Source organism: Bactrocera tryoni, unplaced genomic scaffold, assembly GCF_016617805.1.
Source record: "Bactrocera tryoni isolate S06 unplaced genomic scaffold, CSIRO_BtryS06_freeze2 scaffold_86, whole genome shotgun sequence".
Lineage (NCBI taxonomy): Eukaryota > Metazoa > Arthropoda > Insecta > Diptera > Tephritidae > Bactrocera > Bactrocera tryoni.
The window spans coordinates 1-24075 of record NW_024396509.1 but is presented as its reverse complement, the minus strand read 5'-3'; the positions used below and the strand labels follow the sequence as shown (position 1 = coordinate 24075).

General features: G+C 39.4%; 1 protein-coding gene across 1 annotated transcript; it reads right to left on the bottom strand.

Moving 5' to 3' along the window:
• Positions 1-2776: 2776 nt before the first annotated feature.
• On the bottom strand, positions 2777-4135 carry LOC120782003 (protein atonal). Its single transcript, XM_040114168.1, has one exon. It carries the CDS (start codon positions 4090-4092, stop codon positions 3013-3015), a length of 1080 nt encoding a protein of 359 aa, XP_039970102.1. The 5' UTR covers positions 4093-4135; the 3' UTR covers positions 2777-3012.
• Positions 4136-24075: the final 19940 nt, after the last annotated feature.

Sequence of the window (24075 nt, the reverse complement as noted above, 5' to 3'; positions counted from 1 at the left end):
TAAACGATTCAGTCTAAATGTCAGACGATGCCTTAATCTCTTTGTCATGCGTCCTCACAAAATGCTGAAAACCCCAGTAAGGCTTAAAAACCACCGCAAAAAAGGTGTTGTATAGACAACCAATTAAGCTTATAACAAATTTCTTTTCAGCTCATAGCTTAACCGCAAAAAAGCGCAGCCCCAAGTCACACACGCCGCAATAAGATGCTGTTGTGGTGACGTTTTGTCGGCTCAGCCCGGTTCAGCTCGGCTCATCTTACACTCAATGTGGCCATTTGGGCTGCTGTACGCTGATCTTCACTTTGTAGCCGCACTTTTTTTTAATATTAAAACGTTTTTGTCCTTATTTTTATTGGCGAATGATACAGAAAACTGCATAAAATTGACAAAGACATGCGATTTGACGAAGATTGTGCGGTTTTCGGCTCCTTTAACCCTCCACGCTTGCGATACGTTGGCATTTCTCTCGCCGCCCTTTTCAGATCAGTTCAATACGCATATCGATGCGTACCATTCAATTGCGTTCATTCGGCTACTGCGTGCAGCTCCAACACTCATTCATTGTTCATTATTGATGCCTTTAAGAGTGCATCCTCTACCCCACTAGACACCGCACTCGCTACTGCCGCTTGGCCGCTTCTGGCTTTCGCAGCCCCAGCTGCCCAGTGCTTTAGCGGCTGCATGCAGGTGGCATTTCGACGCGACTTTGCCGACTTTCTTATGTTAGCAACATGTCGTAATCTGTGCCAAAGTCTGGACCCAAACGGTCGGTTGCATCGTTGGCCGTGTCTGTGCGAATCGGCGATTTTCGGGTAGCCAAGTCGACAATTTGTATAATTGACAAATTGACTGGTCACTTTGTCTGCAGCCTGAGAAAACACAGGTTCGATGCGATCGATTGCACGTGGGAGCCCAGTCAGGCAAACAAAAGATGCCGCTAACAAGGTGAGAGAAACGGAAGCTTCTTTCATGTGATAATTTCGCAGCTTTTCATGTTTTACAAATGACTATGAGCACAAGTGTTTGCATGTATTTACACATATATATAAATATATACACATATACATTTATTCATAATAGGGATTAAAAAGGGGTTAAACGAGCCACTCCATGTGCCTATTCCACTATTAATCATTAATTTTAGAGCTTTCAACTGCTTTCTAAGATAAAAACAGAACTCACCTGCAGATACTCTCATATTCAAATGCTTTTATATAAAATACATTTCGATAAGTCCGACTCGACAAAAAAATTCATGACCACTGTAGCCAAGTAAATAGAAAGAGTTGAAAAGTTTAGAAAAGAGATTTATAATTTGGAGACGCCTTGGAATTTTGGTATTCACCACATGTATTTCAAAATACAACTAAAAAGTTGAAAAGAACGCCGAACATTTGCTTCGAATATCATATTCCCAATACCTCTCTCTGCCTACTCCGTCTTCTTCGCGGAGCAGCTTGTAAGGGAACCCAACCCTGTGAAAAGTTCAGGTTATACAACGTTAGTGGATGCTGCGGCGGGCGAGCTCATCAGCCAGTTCGTTTCCTGCTATACCTTTAGGACCGGGCACGCAGATGAGGTGCACTTGGTTGCGTTCCGCAAGACCATTCAATCATTCTCTACACTCCTACATCAGAAGCGATTTGATCTCATAGGGGGAGATTGCTTTAAGTGACGCTTGAGTATCGCTAAGTATGGTTATACTTGTACATTCATTGCGATAGTTGCGTTGGAGGTTTATCTCTATGCACCGACTTATGGCAAAGATTTCTATTTGAAAAATGCTCGGAAAACTTCTCATAGGTACGGTACATGGTCCTGCGACTCCTGCACCGATTCCCTCCGACGTTTTCGAGCAGTCAGAGTACCAATTGATTGTTCTATCCCTAAGCAGTAGCTCAAGAGTGGAATCATTCCATTCAGCCTTGCTGCCGAAGGTAACCTTAAACTTCTTGGTGAAATTAACGTTTTTGGTAATACTGTCCTTTGAGAGAAGGGCAAAAGGTATTGCACCACTTAACACTTTCATCCGATGGGACAATATTACCTTACCTCTGCCGCACCCTTCTTTTGTCTTTATAGCAGTGTGTGCTTGGCTACCTGATCGATCACTAGATGAAGGGATTTTCCAGGGTTTTTCAGCCAGCCGATTGCACACCAGTGCTTTAGCCGCCTTGACCAAGGTCAGGCTTACATGTTGCTTCCACCGCAGAGTGGAATCCACCGTGCGAGCAAGTAATACTCTCAATCGCATATGGTAGTGCCATATATACTTGTATTAGACTAAACAAAGCAACTGCCAGATTCCCGGAGGAGACATTAAGTTATAACCTTGAAATAATTTAACTTTCCAGTACAAGATCATGACTAATCTTGAAAATAGTAACCATCAAGTAAGGCTACAGATGCATCAGGCTTAAAGAATACTTTGTAAGTAAAACTTAGCCTTTATGTAGCACTGACGAGGAGAAACTACAAAAAATTATCTTCCTGCTTAATTAACGTCATCCCATCCACATCATTATAAAATTCTAAAATATTTTATATGTAAATTTTGAAACTTCTGAAAAGTCGATGAATTTGAGCTTCCCATCTTTCTGCAAACACTTAAGTTTAAGGACTCAACTTTTTAAGTACTTAGCATCACTTGAAGTTTGTCAAACTTTCTTTGTGGACTTGCTCAAAATAGTCGGTGAAGGAAGTAAAAGTCAATCACTTAATTTGTTTATGATTTCAATTATTTTATTTTTTTAACTAAACTTAGGCATATCTTTGTCTTCCGGTCTCTTATGTACAATATTTGGCTTACTTATTTTTAAATTTTACAAATATTATTTTTATCAAACCTAACTAACGCTAAATAAATATACAGCAACACATACACGCTTAGAACTAAGGAAACTTCAACTACACATTTACAGTTGTATTGTCTAACTCAGTCATTTGTATCTCACAACAACAACGAAGAAATACTGTTTCGGCCATGCCTCGAACCAACACTTTCCTTACAGCTTAGCGCAACAAATCGCCCAATGCCGCAATATAAGTTTGGGCCATCTGGAGTGTCTCATGTTTGGAGAGCTGCCGATCATTACCCAGACACGGGAGATATTGGCGGAGTCGATCGAAGGCCTGATTCAGATTCTGCATGCGGCGACGTTCACGCGCATTGGCCGCCAAACGACGCTTACGCTTGACCACCGGCGAGATTTGCTTGCCACGACGCTTCTTAGCGCCGGGTTGTGTAGACGCTGCGATATCATCCTTAGTTTGCATGCCGGCAGATTGATCAGCTAGTTCGAAGGAACCATCGGCGGCCTCGAAGTCGTCATCGCCGCCAAAGAGCAACATATGATCGTCCATATCGTCGTCGTCGACGCTGTCACCATCAAATAAAGCAGCAGCTTGGTCAAAGTCGAAACTTTGGAAGTCGTGTGTGTAAGGCGTATTGGTAACTACGTGCGGATTGGCGCTAATCGCGGCGGCGGCATTAGTCGCAATGGAAACGATGGCATCACTGGTAATTGGCGGCAATGAAGGTGAAGCGGTTGAAGCTGGTGCTGCTTTTGGTGTGCGGCGCGTGTATGAACGCTTCGCTTTAGTTGTGGCACCGCTGTTTTGCGCCTTGGACGCATTCGTTTTTGTGCTATTTGTCGTTGTTGTGGTCTCAGGCAAGCCAGTTAACTGTGCAGTCGGCGCTGGTGGCGACTCCAAATGTAAACCGAATTGTGTGACAGTCGCGTGCAATGGATGAGCGCCGCTATGCGCGCCATTAGCATAAATGCTATTGAGATCCACATATTCGGGGCTTTCGGACCGATGACTCGCCGGTGATGAAGTAATCCAGCCATCGGAGGATGCCTGCTCGAAAGTGATGAAACCGTTGGTGGGTAAAAAATTGTTGTTGGGCGCACAATTGTATTGTTGCTGTTGCTGCTCCAGGAGATGATGATGATGCTGATTGGCGCTCACTAGCGGTGGCGGATTATACGCCGCCATCGGATTGAAGAACATCTCGTTCGCATTCGATTTGAATGCCTGCAAATCCTCGGAGGTTTTATAATAGTAACGATATATTTCACTGGACGACATGTTGTCTTCAATTTTCGTTGAATGTATTACGAATTCTCAAAAAATTTCAAAGTATTCTACAGTTAACTAGCGAGTAATTGTCTACACGTTCACGTCCTGTATGCGTATGCCTTCGACAGTCTCCTGGTGGTGGTATTTATACCGACTTCCTTGCCATGCAAGCAATTCACCACAGTTCGGTCGGCAGGTAGACGACAGGTAAGTCTTATTGAGCAGGCTCTCTCACATTCGGTGGTGGCACACAGCCGGTCGCTTTAACGTTGTTGCAACGTTCTTCGTGTCTCCGCTGTAGTTGTGGTGTACTCCCGTGCTTATGTGTATGTGTGTTGACGTGTTTGCTGAGACCTTTGTGGAGCCTTTGGATTGGGCTGCGTTTGTAAGGTTTCGAATGTGTCAGCTGTTGCTGTTGCCTTTGCTGCTGCTGGAGTCCATGTCCATAAGGTGTGTATATGTATTGGAATTTGAAATTACACCAACCACTACGAACAATTTATAGTAACAACACTTAATGTGGCAACAAAACAACTTAAGCGAAAATCAACAGCACGTGCGCTCACATAACTTCCCACGGCCAATGAGGCGCTGCACTGCGCTCTGACGCTGTGGTGGAAAAGATTCGGATTTGTGCGCTTTGCTGATTGGTCTGTGCGCTGAAGACCAATATATACATATGTATGTATATATAGGTAAATTGTGTGTGTAAGTATGTATATGTTTGTGTCTGAGTTTTTCTGCTGTACTCAAATACACAGGCAGTCACACAAATATATGTTTTTGTTATAAAAAAAAATATTAAAGCATATGTTCATATTTAGGATAATGTGTAAGGTAACAAAAAATATTATAGAAAATAATACTGAAATATATGTACATATGTATGTCACAAAAAAATTTTCATTCAATTGTAAACATAAAATTATAACCCTCCTGGTCTTAATATTAAATTTTGCAAATCGCTTACATAAGTATCTGCTCGTATATAATGTACACACATATGTAGATATGTTTAAGAATATAAAGATATTAGAGTTTTTCACTGTTGTAATGTTTTGAATGAACTGAATCGAAAACAGTTATTTGAGTTTTTCTATCGCTTCTTATTGCATTCCGTGAGTTGAGGCATTTACTACTTTCTGGACCCCTTTCATGGCATTATAATATGGCTCATAACACAAATAGGAGGTGATTATCGCCGAAGTACCTAACAAACATGAAAATATTTAAAATAGGAATTCAAAAACCAATCGATTTTATATAAGTTCTTGCAGTTTCCACCTCACTTAAAAGTTTTATTAACGACCGTTTGCTTATGGCTTAAAAATCTAAGACTTATATTTGGTTTTTGGTTTGACTAATTTGTAACTATTTCGTGTGCCCATCGTGTATCACACAAATGGAAACTTAGGAGACCAATTAAAATATATATAAATGATCACCGGTATGGTCTGAGCCGATTTATACATGTCCGTCCGTCTATCTGTATACTATATACGCTATCTAATCGCTCAGTTTTTGGTATATCGACCAGAAATTGCACTAAGTTTCACTCCAACCATGGCACTTAACGCCATCTTGCACATAGTGCCCGTAGATATCGTAGGGAATGGAAATTGAACGGCTGTGCAAATTTGTATTGGCTACTAAACGTTTTGCTAAATTATATGTTCGAACAGAGAAGTTCTTCTTTTCTATGGCCTCACAAGGGACTGCATATAGCAGTCCACGTGCGATCTCCATGGATCAGCCATCTAACCTAATCTAACCAGCTTCCATACAAGAACTTGATATTGAAAAGGTTCTTGTATGGAAGCCTTCTTATTTGTGAAGACTATCAAAGCTAACGTTTTTTCTCGTTATTAACTGATGTGAGTTAAATAGTTCTGTGAGACTATTTTGGAAGTGGAAGTTCTTGAGAACAACGTATACTATACATGACGCGAAAAGTGGGAACACTTTCAAAAAATATATATATTTGTATGCATCAAAAAAGAAAAACTAGGGTATGAAATTAAACTAGGAATGTCAGTAACAGGCCTCAATCATGAAACTAATGACATTAGAGGAAAGAACCCAATGTATCCATTCATTAAAGGGTTAGCAACTCAACTAGTAACTCAACTACTTGGAACTATACGAAACACTAACAACAGTCTTGAAATTCAAAGTAGAACTTCTCTTATCAATCAGTTGAAATGTAAAGTCTCCATCGAAAAATAAAACTACTTACAGGCCTTTCACATTCTTCTTTATTTACTGGCGTAAACACCGCTTAGCCGAGTTTATAACAGCGTGCCAGTCGTTTCTTTTTTTTCGCAACGTGGTGCCAATTGGGGATTCCAAGTGTAGCAAGGTTCTTTTCCACCTAGTCTTTCCAACGGAGAGGAAGTCTGCTCCTTCCTCTGCTTCCACCGGTGGGTACCACGTCGAGCTGGAATATTCTCATCCTTTCGACATGACCTAGCCAGGGTATCCGCAGTCTTTTAATTCGCTGAAGTAGCATCTGTTGGTAAAAGTTATTCGCCGTTGGATTTCGAGGCTGACGTTGTTGTTAATGCTGGGTCGAAGATAGACGAAATTATCTACGACTTCGACGTTATGACTGTCAACAGTGACGTGGGAGCCACGTCGCGAATGCGTTGACTGTTTGTTTGATGAAAAGAGATAGCTACAAGAGGAAGCTACATATAATACCCTTCAAAATACAAATAGTTTACAGACAAAACTTGATCTTTAATGTCACTTTGTATGTCAGTTATATGCTATAGATCCGAACTAAAAACTTTGTACGGAGATTGTACCGTTGCGTTCAACAACAATCTTCGCCAAATTTCTTAAAAATATCTTGTCAAATAAAAAAGTTTTCCTCACAAGAGCTAATGTTTGATCGTTCTGTTTGTAAGACATCTACACGCTATATTTTTCCGATCAAAAAAATTTGTCTATCTTGTACTGCTGATAATAATCTATTTGAAATTTGGTGAAGACATCTTGTCAAATAAAAAATTTTTTTTTGCAAGAACTTGATTTTGATGCTTCGGTTTGTATGGCAGGTATATGCTAAGTCGGCGGCTCTGACAAATGAGCCACTTCATGAGTAAAAAATAGATGGTTTGAAAATTTCATATCGATATTTCGAAAACTGGGGAACAAATTTGCGTTTAAACAGACAGACGGACGTGGCTAAATCATGGCAGTTCGTTACGGTGATCACTTACACATACATGCATATATTGATACTATATTTTAGAAGAGTCTCCGAGGTTTCCTTTTTGGTGTTACTAACATTATGACAAATGTTAATGACTTGGTATATCCCTGTTGAGGCTATAAAAACTTAAAATGTAATAAAATAGCAAAATAAGACAAAATTATTATTTCGTGTACAGTACTCCCAAAACAATTTAATTCCTAACTACATTGACTTAGTTTATCATCATGAAACGAAAATGCATCGCACCGTCGATTGAACACGCCTACTTAATACAAATTCGAGCTAACCAAGACCACCGACATTGACTCAGAACATATTAGTCGTATATCACAGTGTTTCCTTTTTAGAAAGTCATCGCTTTCGCTAATTACTAAATTAAATTAAAGAAAAATTCTGTTGAATCACGCGCCGGCGCGGCCTTCTCACACAATTTAATTAAACGAAACGGCCAGCCCCAGTCCAAAACTATACCAACGCAACCAGCGAAACGATAAAATATAATTTGAAGTACTAAATTCTTTGCCAAAACGCCAAATAAAACGGCCACATTTAATTATTAACGGTAAGTAGGTGGCGCCTTTATTAGTTGCGCCGGCGCAGCAGCCACACAAACACACGGATTTCATAGAGGCATGAGGTTACACGGCAAGATGAGCGCGTCGCACGAGCGGCAACGTTCAAACGCCTTGCAACAAGCAACATTTACAACAACAATAGTAGTAGAATATTTCCTAAAGTCAAATTTGCCAAATTGTAAACAAGATGCGTGCATTGCGATACCCGAAAATGAGCGTATCGAATTTGGTAGTGCCCACGAGCAGTGCAGCCCTGTATGAGGGTGCGTGTGTGTGTTCGCTTAGTTAGGTCAAGTAGTTAGTGATGTAGTTGTTGTGGAAATGGCAAATTTTGCGGCAACGAACAAAGCCAATGCCAACGAGCAATAATGCCGATAAGCAATCATAAATAGATACCACACAGTATATACATACTTATATACATACATATACCATATATACACTTATATACATATAAATATGTACATGCCATGAGTGATAAGCCGATTCTCATAGCGCCAAGTGCTGACAAATTTGCGCTCATCCCTGTCTTTGCCGCTTGTGAATGGGCACGCGCTGCCTTTTGTGTGTGACGAGGCGCTTGCCTCTTAGTGGCCACTAATCCCTGCTCATCTCATTGTGTTTATGCATTTCTCGCTGCTTATCCCGTGCATCCTGAATGTGCCTCGTTTTAAATACAATTTACATTTGTATATGTGAGTGGTTTACCGATTTCATTGATTTTGCATTGAGATAGCTCAAAGCTTATTACAGTTTTCCCATTTCGCTTTCTACAAGAACATAAGAGTTGAGGAAGCGCCCACTTATTTGCGTTTCCGAACTGTGAAATGAGCATTCGGTTCGTTCCGGTTGTTATTTGCAAGATGTCGTTGCTGCTTGGACTAAGCCATGGGACCCTATAATTATCTCATTGAGTTTTTGAAATGCAATTACGATATTTCAACAAGATAACAGTAATTGTATTTGTAAGGCCCAACATAGCGGTACACTTACATATGTATCTGCAACTGATGATGAGAATATGTTTTGTTATAACTGATCAAAATTAACTCGGACTGGTCCATTTGAACGGCGCACACAAACCGAATTGATGCAAATTTTTTTCTGTTTTGAAATGTCTAGTTGTCAGCAAAGAGATAGGTGAGAATTTCAACATCTCTGATGGATCGACTCAATACATTTCTAGTCGAATAAAAGTCCCAAAGGAAATGTATAAAATTTATAAAAATGATGTTTACTTTTCCAATAAAAAGTAAATTTGGCTGTTCGCCTTGATATCATATCTTACAAGCGTTATGTCACCTCCGAACGGTTAGAGACGGGCAAGACGTTTATCCATAAATAAGGAGCTTCAGACTTTGACGGAATCCTACACTAAATTTTCAACAAAAGATACTAGAAATCCAAGGTATCTCTAGTTTTACCTTTTGTTACATATTGAGAAGTACCCTCAAATTGTAAATAAAACGCAAAGTATTTAATTATTCATCAATATTTGTGGTCACCTTCAAAGTAAACCCCACCAGATGTAATACACTTATGCCAATGATTTTTCCAGTTCTCGAAACACTTTTCATAAGAACTTTTTGACACATTCCGATAATTGTTGACTTGTTTACATGTCAAACTCATAAATCCATGTCTGATCGGCTGTTATAATGCTCTTCATGAATGTAGGATCGAAATTCGCACGATCAAGCATCTTCAAAGAGACCTGTTTACGGTACTCTTTTGAAAAACATTCATTTTTATCGAGACGAGTCGAGCTAGAATGAATTTCATACCCAAAATATCCACCATAATCATTCTAACGGACTCGCAAGAGATGTCGATCTCTCTTAAGAGTCGGAGGTCGTGCAGAACGAGGCATGGCTTCAACGATCTCTCCACCGTCTTTGAAGACTTTTTAATAAAACTGAATCACCGTAAACCTTTACCAAAATTTTCAACGGTCCCGCACACGAAATTTGCTTGGAAATACCGAATTTGAGATACATTCTTTGTTTGTTATTTTTATCAATTGTAAAAATCGAAACGCAATACTTTGGTGTACCGATTTAAGCAGCTGCTGTTAACAGACTGGTTGACAAACGCTCATACATATTTTTCATAGTAATGGAGAACAGTGATAACAAACTTAGCAAAATACATTTTTTTTTTGAAACATAATTTATCCGGGGAGCTTAATTACAATTTCCGGGTGCATTTTTGTCACAATGTAAGTTAAAAATGAAGTTAAGGAACCTCAACAAAAGTTCATTTCTGTCAAAAATATCTTGCCAACTCTCTTCAATTGAAGAAATTTTCAGATAATCTCACTTTTATATACAGACTTTCACATTTTCATGATTCCTAGCGGTATCTATAAATATTGCGTGGCTAACCTTAAGCCTTAAGTTCCAAGAAAGCGACATTGTAAGCACAAACTGTTATTATTAAGTGTGTCACATTAAAATGCCTATAAAGGCACTGTAAGTGCGAGTAGGCAGCAATTCTCTATATACGAAAACGTCACACCGTCTCATGGCACTATTAGAGAAATTTATTATCGCGAAGTATATTCTCGTAGATTCAGACGATACTATCTTATAATTTTGTTTTCCGCAATAAATGTCGTGAGACGGTTGTAGTTTTCAAAAGGGAAATCAAAGAGCTTTTGCCTGACACGGGGACTCTTCTGTTTCTAAAGCGACTATCAAAAATTTGTTTATGTATTTCAACACCGCATGCTGGTTTCGATGAGTCAGCCCCAAGTTCCAAGAAAGCGACTATCACAAAGGATAGCGTAACAAAAATCTACGATCTCGTATTGACAGTAAAAATACCAAAAGATAGCATAGTTTATGCGTATATCCTGCGAGAAATACTAGACAGAGAAAACTGTCGGGCGCAATTCGAGGTAAATTTTGTGGAATGAGGGGGTTCTAACCGTCACGAATGCCTACTATGCAGCCTACCAGAAACCATTTTTTTTCAAACACGCTCAAAGAAATTAAAGCAACGCAGAGTCAATTGCATAGAAAAGGAAACAATACTGATTGAAAAGTCCTCTTCGGAACATCCTTTGCGAGATATGGACATATAATCAGAAAGTTCATCTAGAGATTCCATTGTTTTAATCGCATTTCTAGGCAATTACATTCTTGTTTTGCATGACTTACTGTACAAATCTAAGAAATTTCGAAACTGAGCTGCGTGAGTTGAAGGATTGATCTAAGAACTCTAAAGAAGTAAAAATGTAGACTTGGAGGTTCTTGATTGTTGCGAAAACAGAAGATAGACCACAGTCAGTGCTAATAAGTATCAAGTTGCTGTTGTTGTAGCAATTATCTAATGTCCGCTTGGGTGAAACAGTTCTAGCTAGTTGTGATTTAACGGTAGGCCCAGGAAACGTGCTATTTCGGTGAGGTCGAACCTCAGGGAGCAGGGTGTTACATCAGTGGTATTCCTTTGGGCATGCAAGTGTGGTTAGAATCATGCGGGAACTCATTGCATACAGAACATATATTTGGTATATCGGTATCAATTCTGGATAAGTAGAAGTTTAACCTGCTACAATATCTAGAAGAAATTTGCGGAAGGGTTACTCTAGATTCTCGGTGCAACTCGAGCTCGTTGTCTGCTATAAGTGGTGGTTTAACTCCAAATACGCCATTCACTGAGAGAAAGAAGTGTAATAGTATAATTACATGGATTCACAAACGCGAGTTTAGCAGATAATTTATCAGAAGGTTGGAAATGGTGGCTCTAGATGGAGAGCTTCTTATGCAAACTTACATATATATGTATATGCTATCTATAAACCTATGAGAAGAACAATACAAACTACTGTTTTCCACAAAGGAAATATGTATGGGAAAATTGCAGCAAAATACTTATGTTTGATTTCCCCTTTGAACATCAGCCGAAAACCGCAAATCAATCAAGTGAAGACATTTCTATATCACAACAAATTTTATATAATCTTTCCCAGAAAATCTCGCCGAAAAGCAAAACAAATAAATGGGTTGACATCACTGGGCAATATTGACCAATAGGTACTTTAATATTTGCCGCAAAACAAAAATCCCATAGGCGTTGTCACCTCAAGCCGCGGCTCCCAAATTGTCTACACCCGCATTTTCTTAAACAAAGCATGCATTGAGGCCACCCCACAAAAGAGAACAATAGCAATAAATTAAATTGCTCAAAGGAGTGATGGTAAACAGTGACCTGCTGCCCATCAAATTCGCTCATAATTTAACCGAACCGAACGAAGACGAGCCGAACGGCACAAAAGGTCAACGAGGGTGCATTTTATTGCCGTAGCACGCCCCAAAAGACATTTCGACAAATTTGCGATGCACCGCGTCACATTTCTTCGAGCGATCGATTCGAATGCCACACATTGCGGCAAGTGAAATTACGAGCAAACCAAAAAAAACGCCGAACATTCGTACAATCGAATATCTGAAGGCGCATCTACCGAAAGGCCAGCAAAGGTTTTGTCAATTAGATAAAAATGTCACACAACAAACACGCCACCGATTGCCACGCCACCGTGCGCTGCAAGTGCAACAGAAGCAACAACAACAACGTTCTAGCATGCAACCTGCTGGCATATTTATTGCACATTGCACACACCGAAATGCCAAGACAAACAGTTACAGCAGATAACAACAACAACACCATTACTATGTCAGTCAACCGTTGTTGTGCCGCCACGAATTCGTTGCAGTGTTGCAACAAGTGCAATTTTAGTGTTTTGTTGTATTGGTGACTAGTGTGTGGCTTGCTGCAAGCGCACTGCCTAGGCAGGGTTGATTTCGGAGCTGCGATCGCTGCACCCTCTCCACAACCGATGTGCAAACATACTTACTTGTACATGTGTGTTTGTGTATGTGTCTGTGCATGCGAAAGTGCAGTTAAATGCAATTTATGAGCGCGTAAAATTGTCTCCATCGCCGCTTTGAACGCGTTCACTTTTGTAAGTTTTACACCTGCGTCCTCTTTGTCCCCACGAAATTCGATGAAGTCAGCGATAAAAATGCGTAAAATGCTCAGAAGGTCAGTGAGATGTGAGCAAGACTTTATGAAAGTTAATTTGTATATGCTAGATATCCGAACGCGGAAGTGAAATCGATTATAAAAGAAATATATATCTACATACTATATGATAAGTAGCTCGAGACCAACACAAATCCTTAAAGGGTACATATTTCGGTTCTTATGAGTTGACTAAAAATATAAGATCCAAAACATTTAACCCGCTAAGGCGGAAACTTAAACAAGATAGATGTGTCGAAACAACAAAAACTCGACAATTGGCATGGAGACAGTCTTTTAGTCCTAACACATGGTTGCCCCATATTAAAAGTTACCGATTGTGAGCACTGCAGCCAAAGTAATGTAAGCCTTTTTGAGAGCTGGATCTCTATAGATATTCTGCGATACACCCGAGCAAAATAGCTTTGAAAACGAAAGCGTTATTCATCCAACTGCAAGGTGAGAGCGAAACTCCGACCCATTCCTAATCCGATGATCTTGAGACGAAAATCACTTTCTTTTTAAGCTCATTAGCTTTGCAGTTCTTAGTAATTCTTATATGACATCCAACATTATAACGAAGTAGGCCCAAGCGTACGGTCAGTGAGCTCAAGGGTAGTATACCTGTGCTTGACACCGTTACTTAACACTACTCTAGTCTAGACTAGATGCTACTTCGGACTGAGTGCGCAATTGCGCAGTAAAGTCCTCTCTCGACGAGCAAAGCCCAAATTCTGCAAGTCACTCATTTTTCTCATCCTGTTATATGGCGAAGAGGCATGTAGGATGACAACATCAGATAAGTCGGCTTTACGAGTTTTGGAAACAAATGTTTTGCGGAAGATGTATGGTCCTTTGCGCTAAGTCATGTCGTCCGTATGGATGAAAACACACCAACCAAGCAGCGAAACTCGACTATAAACCTCTGCCTTTACCCTTCAGGGGGGGTCAATTATATCGCTTCTCCACCTCTGCTTGTTACTTGACCGATAGAACTTGGAATTTTGGAACTATGGAACTCTGAACGGCTAAATAATTTTGTTAAAATTTTATATTGCCGACCAAAGTATATCTACTTTAAAAATACATATAAGTAAGATAAGATCGAACCCAGGAAAAAATTGTTTATTAAAATTTTTTTATTTTCAATTGATTTACGATAGCTCGGAAAGTATTTAAGGGGTATTCTGGTCTAGAAGCATGAATTTCAGGTAATTTTTAAAGTGTCGTGAAAAAAAGGCAATTAATATTTTTATTATCCATTTTTTATTAGTTATTTGTTAATTTTAGAAGAGTACAGAAAAAAATCAAAAACTAAAAAAAGTAAAAAATTTCGAAAATTATAAACTCACGAAGTGGGGGGTCTCTAAAAATTTCCACGTGACCATACCCATGATTTCAACCCTCCTGGTTATCTGAAACCAAAAAAAAAAGATTATTAATCTAGAATAATGTCGCAATGGCCGGAACTACGGAAAAGTGGGAAAAAAATTTTTTCACAAAATGGCGACTGCCTGAAAAAAAAAATTTTTTTGGATCACTTTTTCTGACTATTTGGAATTTTTTAAAAATAATAAAAATACAAATTTCGGGATGGGGCTAGTTCCAACCATAGACAAGCCTATAAAGAAGACTCTATAAAAAATTCAAGTAAATCGATCCAGTAGAACCTGAGAAATCGTGGGTATCGTTCCGAAAAAGTCAGTTTTGAGAAAAACGCGTTTAAAGTTTCGCGTAAAGACTTTTGCTCAATTAGTTCCGGCCGAACCAGTTTGGATGCCGTGTCAGAAAAATGCCTATATCTCCGAAAATAATTTGAATTTTGAAAAATCCTCTTGTACACATATTCTTGAATAGTTAAACTTTCAAAATATAAAAAACAAATTCGATTTTTTTAAATTTCTAGAACAGAATGCGTCAGCGCCACACTCGCAAAGAACATTCAAAAACCTTACTACTATAGTCTCGAATAGAGGTCGATAAAGCGAATTTACGAATCTTAGCAGTAAGGTGGAAAGCGATCATCGTTTGCCTATATTGAACTCACTATTCTCGAAAATCAAATAGCCGTTCATCACCGGTCAAACCAGAATTCGCTGAAAGATTTAAAGATCATTCCAATCTATGAAAAGATTGAAAAATTCGACTTAACCTCAACATGCTTGAATTGACCCAAACCAATTTTTTTAAATTTTTGTCAGTATACTACTCTTCACGCTTCAGTTCCCCCTACCATTCTCTTCGCACACGCGCAAGATACTTTTTACATGCGATGAGTATGTATGATATGAGCCACATTTCTTTGCGGCATCTCTTAAGCATTTGCGTGACTGTCAATTACTTCACAAAATGCCACTTGCCAATTTGCCAACAACCTTCTGTGCAATACGGAACATTGCGACCTCTGCGGAGCCAATTTAGAGTAGGTATGTAATAATTACGAGAGTTCAATAAGCAGCGCTAAGGTGTTCAATGAGCGAAGTCGAATACGTCGAGGACTTCAATTCATTTAACTCTTTAAAACAAAAAAAGGCGCAGTAGAAGGAGAAGAGACCGAAAGTCTGGCTAACGAAACGACACCAAACGATGGTCAGCCATTAACAAGTCGCTCTGGGCTGTGAAAGTGATGTCCAAAGTGTTTAACCACTGGGCGGGCGTTCGGCTCAACATTGCTTCTTCACCATGGAGGTTAATAAAAATTTTGTTAATATTATTTATTTTAAAACCACTTAACACTTTTCATTTTTTTGTTTTTGCAGAAGATACTTCAAGCTCGTTTTTGTCTGCCAATGAAAACGAAAGGAGCGGGTTGCGTGCGCCACACTTCAATATTGGAAAGTTTACTACGAATTGGAGATTAACTTTTTTTATAAAATATGTATATTTTCTCCCTTTTGCAATTAGCAATGCCACAATTGATAAGTTTAAATTTCATTAAAGTCAAATTAAAAATGCAACATTGCTGCCCCATCAAGTGAAGCGGCAGTTCGACAGCCAGTCGAAGCTGACCATTGGTCGTTTGTGTTACCAAGTGTAGTGGGTGGGCCTTACACCGACCCTCTGATAAACGAGCGTTGGATCCCTTGCAAATGATTGTTCGATTGGACTTTATTTGTCTGCCTCAGAAAGAGTTGAATGTTGAATCAAGAGTGCCGCGTGCTGAGTGCTGAAGCAGAATACTGGTTGCTGCTGGCTGCCGCTGAATGCCGTGGGTTCCATGCATTTTAAAAATGTCAATATTGACACATTTTGTACATATTGATTTTGCAATTTTATTTCAATTCATTCGCATACAAATAGCGCAAACGTTTATCGTTTATCGTCGTGGGAGAAAAATAGAATAATTGACGGAGCAAAGAGATTAAATGGAATTAGTGCATATGTGTGTGTGTGTGTGTGCGTGTGGAAGGAAGTAAATAAAATGGTTTAAATTGAATATGACTACACATAGAAAATCATAATTTAATAATTCTCCTTGTTGAACCCTTTAAGGAATGGACTTGAAGAGATATATTAACAGCAAAATAACGGAATGAGCTCAGCCAGTTCATAGTAAAGTTGTGTATATTCCCCATAATCATCATCAAAAAATTATATGTGGGATCTAGGCGGCTAGCCAAATCAGCAGTAAAGCCGAATATTCATGACGCCAAAGTAAAGCTCTGTATTTGTTGGAATCAGAAGGTGGTACGGTATTGCGAGTTTCTAATGCCGGGTCAAACTACTCATAGGAAAGGCTACGAACAACAACTCATCACAATACGACTTGAAACGACGCAATAACTTTCCAACATGATAACAGTCAGACTTGCAAGACCGGTAAAGAACTAGTTGGAAGACAGTGGATGGGAAGTTTTGGCTCATCAGCGTTACAACCCAAACTTTGACCCTTCTGACAACCAATTGTTCCAGCTTTGCAGAAGGTCTTGTCTTGAAAACGTTGCAGTTTAGAACATGGTATCAAATACTAGCTTGATCCATTTTTGAGCGCTAAGTCGGAGCAGTTGATGGTATCCAAAAATTGCCAGAAAGATGGGAAAAGGTTATAGCTTCAGATGAGCAATACTTTGAATAATGCTATTATAGATCTTACTCTTAAAAAAACGTTCAAATTTTGAAGAAAAATAATAATTTTCCTCTCATACTGACCCGTCCCACCCATTTCAATCTACTATTTCGAACAAATGGTATGAAAACTTGGACTTATTGAACTTCTAGTTTATAAATTTTTTTTGCCTTAAACGCCTTTTCATTCCTCTGATACTCAAGATGAACTTGAGATGTCTATGCTTAGCTGAATGGTGGATGGAAGCTCTGTCGTCCAAGAGTTAGCATGCTCTGGGTAAAGTACGATCACCAATAGATTAGAAACGTATTTATAAGCACCTCTGGCATAATATGAAATGTGTAATTGTTTATTTTTCGCCTGGGCTGTATTGAAGGATTTTGGTCTGATCAGATCAAATGCGATTTATCCAGATTCGAATGCAAAATACCGTCGAAAAGCTTAATTCGAATGCGGAACTCAAAATTAATACCTGTTCTCGAACTTTGATTGACACTTTACATATTTTGGATTTGGTTAAAATCTGGGCTGAAATCCGAGGCGATCCATCACGTGAGTATGAGCTAGAAATTCAACGAAAATTGCTGGCGGACTAACATAGGGACTGCCTTTGTCATGCCAGGGTTTTAGGCAACCCACAAAGTACGTCCGCGTCCCGTCGCTATTAAATTAGTGTGGTAGGGTGTGAGTAGAGATATAGTAATACCTGAAAGTATCCATCAACTCTCGCTTTAACTTTTTAACTGAGGTAATCTGGGCACAATAAAAGGCGACTATGTTTTGGAAAATGGAGAGCGATTCTGAGATGGGATTGTTTTTGCATGAACAATAACACTGTAAATAAGAACAATACAAAAGTATGAAGGTCAGAGAGGTATTGAAGATCGAAACCGACTTTTTAATGCGACAGTTTACCAATTGGAAATTCATTACCCAGGGCGGTAGAAGCAACTAAAAGTAATGCAAAGGTCTCTATGGAAGTCTTTATGAACAACTCGGTATAAGGGAACTGTGGGACGGCATTTCAAACTCCTTACGTACAGCTGCTACCGAAACCATTGGTTTTCGGAAAATGCAAAAGAACAGCTGGTACGACGGGGAGTGCCGTGTCGCAGCGGAGAGAAAACAGACTGCCTACCTCGCAACGTTACGATCGACCACAACACGTGCGGGATGGGATAGAAACCGAGAGTTTAAGAGGGAAGCGAGACGCATTTGCAGACAGAAAAAGAAAGAGGCCGAAATACGTGAGTATGAAGAGCTTGATAAGCTGGCCGACAGGGGTAATGCTTGAAAATTCTACGAAAAAATGCGGCGGCTTACATAAGGTTTCAAGACCGGAGCATATTCTTGTGAACTCCCAAAAGTGATCTAGTGACCGATGCCCAGAGCATACTTGGATTATGGAGGGAACACTTCTCCAGCCTGCTGAATGGCAGTGATCGAACAACACCAGGAGAAGGCGAACCCGATACCCCTATCGATGACGATGGAGCAGACGTTCCATTGCCCGATTATGAAGAAGTTCGAATAGCAGTTGGCAAAGAACTGATAAGGAGCACGCATCGGCTTCTTTTTACAATATGGTCGAACGAAAGCATGCCCAAAGATTGGAATTTAAGTGTATTCTGCCCAATCCACAAAAAGGGAGACCCCACAATCCGCTCCAACTACTGTGGGATAAGCCTCCTCAACATCGCGTACAAGGTTCTATCGAGCGTATTGTGTGAAAGATTGAAGCCCACCGTCAACAAACTGATTGGACCCTATCAGTGTGGCTTTAGACCTGGCAAATCAACAACCGACCAGATATTCACCTTGCACCAAATCTTGGAAAAGACCCGTGAAAGGAGAATCGACACACACCACCTCTTCGTCGATTTCAAAGCTGCTTTCGACAGCACGAAAAGGAGCTGCCTTTATGCCGCGATATCTGAATTTGGTATCCCCGCAAAACTAATACGGCTGTGTAAACTGACGTTGAGCAACACCAAAAGCTCCGTCAGGATCGGGAAGGACCTCTCCGAGCCGTTCGATACCAAACGAGGTTTCAAACAAAGTGACTCCCTATCGTGCGACTTCTTCAACCTGCTGCGGGAGAAAATAATTCGAGGTGCAGAACTTAATCGAGCAGGTACAATCTTTTATAAGAGTGTACAGCTGCTGGCGTATGCCAATGATATTGATATCATCGGCCTCAACACCCGCGCCGTTAGTTCCGCTTTCTCCAGACTGGACAAGGAAGCAAAACAAATGGATCTGGCAGTGAACGATGGCAAGGCGAAATACCTCCTATCATCAAACAAACAGTCGTCGCACTCACGACTTGGCTCTGACGTCACTGTTGACAGTCATAACTTTGAAGTTGTAGATAATTTCGTCTATTTAGGAACCAGTATTAACACCACCAACAATGTCAGCCTGGAAATCCAACGCTGGATTGCTCTTGCCAACAGGTGCTACTTCGGACTGAGTAGGCAATTGAAAAGTAAAGTCCCCTCTCGACGAACAAAAACCAAACTCTATAAGTCGCTCATAATTCCCGTCCTGCTATATGGTGCAGAGGCTTGGACGATGACAGCAACCGATGAGTCGACGTTGCGAGTTTTCGAGAGAAAGGTTCTGCGAAAGATTTATGGTCCTTTGCGCATTGGCCACGGCGAATATCGTATTCGATGGAACAGTGAGCTGTACGAGATATACGACGACATTGACATAGTTCAGCGAATTAAAATACAGCGGCTACGCTGGCTAGGTCATGTTGTCCGGATGGACGAAAACACTCCAGCTCTGAAAGTATTCGACGCAGTATCCGCCGGGGGAAGCAGAGGAAGAGGAAGGCCTCCACTCCGTTGGAAGGACCAAGTGGAGAAGGACCTGGCTTCGCTTGGAGTATCCAATTGGCACCACGTAGCGAAAAGAAGAAACAACTGGCGCGCTGTTGTTAACTCGGCTATAATCGCGTAAGCGGTGTCTACGCCAGTAAAGAGGAAGAAGAAGAAGTTTATGTAGTTGGTCGACAACTTTAATTAAGCATTAAATAATCCTATGATCTTTCATAAACATTTCATAATAAGTTCAAATACCCATAAAATCTTGATAGTGGATTTAGTGCAGCGTAGCCAAAACTTTCTATAATCCTACTAGCATAATATTCGCAGCAGTTAGCGCCATCCTACTCAAGTCTACCACAACAACAGCTTCGCATCAAATCAGACAAAGGACAAGATGATCAGCGCACGCCCATTGACGAATTCACCGACGATCACCATCGAACAGTGTGTCCCATGTCAATTTAGCGCCTACTGTGTCATTGTTTATGTTCATAATATTAACTCCTACGAGCACACACACGCCAGCCTCTGTCTGTCTCTGTGCTGCTCGGCGCTCTTTGATTTGCTCGCATTGCGTGTACAAACTGGCGACTCCAGAGCTATACATATATATATTATATAGCATATATGAAGAATTCGCCTATTCACCGACGTTTGCAACACTTGTTTTGCCAACATCAAAGACAACAACAACAGGCATATGAGATAAAGGCGCAACTGCTTGCTTGATCCTTATCGCTGTTACGATCGTTGTTGTCAAAGGTGAACCGAAGCGGCAGGTAATCCAGTTGGCGCCTCATTGTGAAAACAAGGTTAGTTGACTTCTGATTACATATGTATGTATATGCAGTACATGTGTGCACTGTGTTGTAATTGGCGATGTTAACAAGTGTAACGATCAGACGTGAGGATCTCACGATAACGCAGTGATCTCCAGACTCATTTTATGCTTAACTGATTGATTTGAAATGGTTGGGTGGATTAGTCCATGATCCAGCTTTTGGTGGCCTTATTTTGAGTAAAGTTTCGATGTTTTTCAGGCGTTCAGTTTTCAAAAGTTACACGTATTTGCTGGATATTAACAGCCGATTTAAGCACACTTAAAATTTAAATTTTTTTCCTAAAATGTTCAGATACATATGCTTATCCATGTTTTCACTAATAAAGTCCAAATGTCCAACTCTAGATGCAACCATAAACCCGCAAACCATAACATTACCCCCACAGTGCTCTACCATTGGCAATACATTTTGTCCTTGCGACTCTTCATTGATCTTTCTCCACACTTTTCGTGATCTATTCGAACCAAATTTATTAAATTTTGAATCGTCGGTGAACAATATGTTTTCCCAAAACCAATAAGGTTTGTTTAAATATTGTTTAGCAAACGCCGACATTTTCTTTTTATTAACCTTATATATGTATGGCTTACGACGCGCGACTCGTCTATGATAACCAGCACTCTTCAACAAATTCCTTACTGTTTGGGGATTTATTCTTTTGTGTACATTTCAAAAATGTATAAGCATATGTATCTGAGCATTTTAAGAAAAAGATTTAAATTTTAAGTGTGCTTAAATCGGCTGTTAATAGCAGCCATTTCTATTTACCACAGGATAACGACCCAAAACACACAACTTATCTTGTACGTGAATGGTTGTTATGGAAATAAAAATAACTCCATAGGTCCCGCAATCGCTAGACATTAATCCCATTCAAAATATCTGGAACTTTTTGGAAAACCGTATTCGAAAACATCGAATTTCATCAAAATAAGGCCAAAAAGCTGGATCATGGACTTAATGGGTCAAAATATCCGGAAATAATACTAGAAATTGAGTGGGGAGCATACAACGATGTCTATGGACACTAATAGCAACAAAATGTAGGCCAAAACCCGTTAAAAGTATTGTAATTACTTTTGATTTATATAAACAATCATAAGTGTACGTAAACTTTTTTGATATAAATTATGCTCATTTTAAGCTTTAACTTAAATTTTTTTTATTTGTGTAAAAAAAAAAAATATTTTGATATGCTATGTTTAATGTTAAATATACATATCTTGAAATGGATAGAAAAAAACCACAAAATTTATCCATTTCAGAAACAAATAAACGTGTCGAAATTTAATAGAACTAGGTGTATGTAAACTTTATTGGTCCACTGTATATATATGTTGGCGATGTTAACAAGTGTAACGATCAGACGTGAGGATCTCACGATAACGCAGTGATCTCCAGACTCATTTTATGCTTAACTGATTGATTTGAAATGGTTGGGTGATGTGTTGGAATATTGGTGTTTGGTGAAAAATTATAAGCAATTAGTTGTGCAGAGTTTTCAAATAAAATAAATAAATTTAATTTTTTTTTCTAAGACTGTGCAATGTTTTGACTGTAGTGGATTATAAAGTAGCGAGGAATAGTAATATTTCAAGGATAAAATTTCTATGGAAAAGTTGGTATTTTGGCTTAATTGCAAGTTTATTTATGTCTTTATGTTATAATGTAGATTTAATCTAAAAATACAAATGCGTTTAAATGATAAACTAACTTTTGGGGCTTTCTAAGGAATTGTTTATAATGCGTTAAGATATTGGTAAGGAAAGAAGATCTTTTAAGAAGTTCTTGATTTTGATTTTGATTTTGATCCATATTGACAAATAAGTAGCTTCTGGGGGAGAAACGCAAAGTTTCAGCTCAATATCTCCAAAAGTGAGGGACTATTCGCGTATACACAGATGGGCATGACCAAATCGACTCAGCTCATCACTCTGATCATATACTATATATACAGGGTTTTCCAAATAACAGTGATATGGTTTCTGGTATTGTTACCAGGAAAATACTACTACTGTGGGCAAAAAAAGTAAGACTTTTTCATTTAAACGAAAAATTTTGTTTCTAGGTTGGTTTGACTATCAGTGACATCTGTGCCAAATTTCACATCAAAATAATCATTAGTGTTTAGTTATCGTGTGTCTTTCTGAAGTACATAAAGTGTCCTCGGCGATTTTTACGATGAGTGAAATTATTAAACAAAAAAGTTCTATTTTGTGTGCGGAATCAAAGTTCTGGTGCCGAGACGTTCAGAATGTTGGAAAAGACCTGCGGTGATAATTGCTTGTCGCGAGGAAGTGTTTTTGATTGGTACAAATTATTCAAAGAAGGTTGAGAATGCGTTGGCGACGAACCACGTCCAGGACGACCATTAGCATCAACTGATAATCAAGACGTCAATAAAATAAACGAATTGGTGCTTGAGAATCGACGATAAGCAATCAAAAATTTTACTGTCATCGTTGGAATATCGAAAGGACCAGTGAAACACATTTTGAGAAATCATTAGGGCCTAAGAAAAGTGAAAGCGCGATTGGTTCCAAAATCACGCCTGGAAAACAATGATTTCCGAATACCAGGATGTCATGAAACGTATTATTACTAGTGATGAGTTTTTAATCTATACTTAAGACTCGGAAACAGACGATCAATCGTAAAGGTGAGCCGAAGCCGAAAACACCACGTCAAAGCAGGTTAAAACTCAAGGCTATGTTGACAGTTTTCTTCAAGGAATATGCAGGGAATAAATGAACGGGTGATCCATGTAGAGTAACTTTTTTCAACGTGTCAAGCTGACATGTTATTTTTGTTCAGTATTGTTTGACATTTCATCATGGAAAGACATACTACCTAAGCCACTTTTACAAATCACTCAACTTTAGTACGAAAATTCACGTTCTGTACGGAATGTGTTTTACGCGCTTCGCTCAAAATCGGCCTACGGAGCGTACTATTTGCGATACCATCAGCCATCTTGAAACCCAACATTCATTATTGGATAATATTCGACCAAAGGGACCATGTCTAGCACGCAGTGAAGAGAATATAGCAACCATGGCTGAGAGTGTACATGAAGATCATCGAAATTCAATTTAGCGCCGTTCGCAGCAACTCGGACTGACGCCCATATACGTACCATAACGTCTTGACGTATTTTACGTCGAGATCCTAAATTGAGAGCGTAAAAAATACAGTTTGTGTAAGAACTGAAGTCGCTCGACCTTCTCAAGCGACATCGCTTCATTCTATGGACTTTGGAAAAGTTCCAAGAAGATCCCATGTTTCGTGCAATGGATATATAAACAAACAAAATGCCCACATTTGGGACGAAGAGCTTCCATTTCATCCAGAAAAAAACAACGGTTTGGTGTGGTTTGTGTGCCGGTGGATTTATCGGTCCATATTTCTTTCAAAATGATGCCGGTGAGAA

Coding starts and splice junctions, on each gene's coding strand:
- LOC120782003 (XM_040114168.1), bottom strand. CDS start 4,092: ATGTCGTCCAGTGAAATATATCGTTACTATTATAAAACCTCCGAGGAT.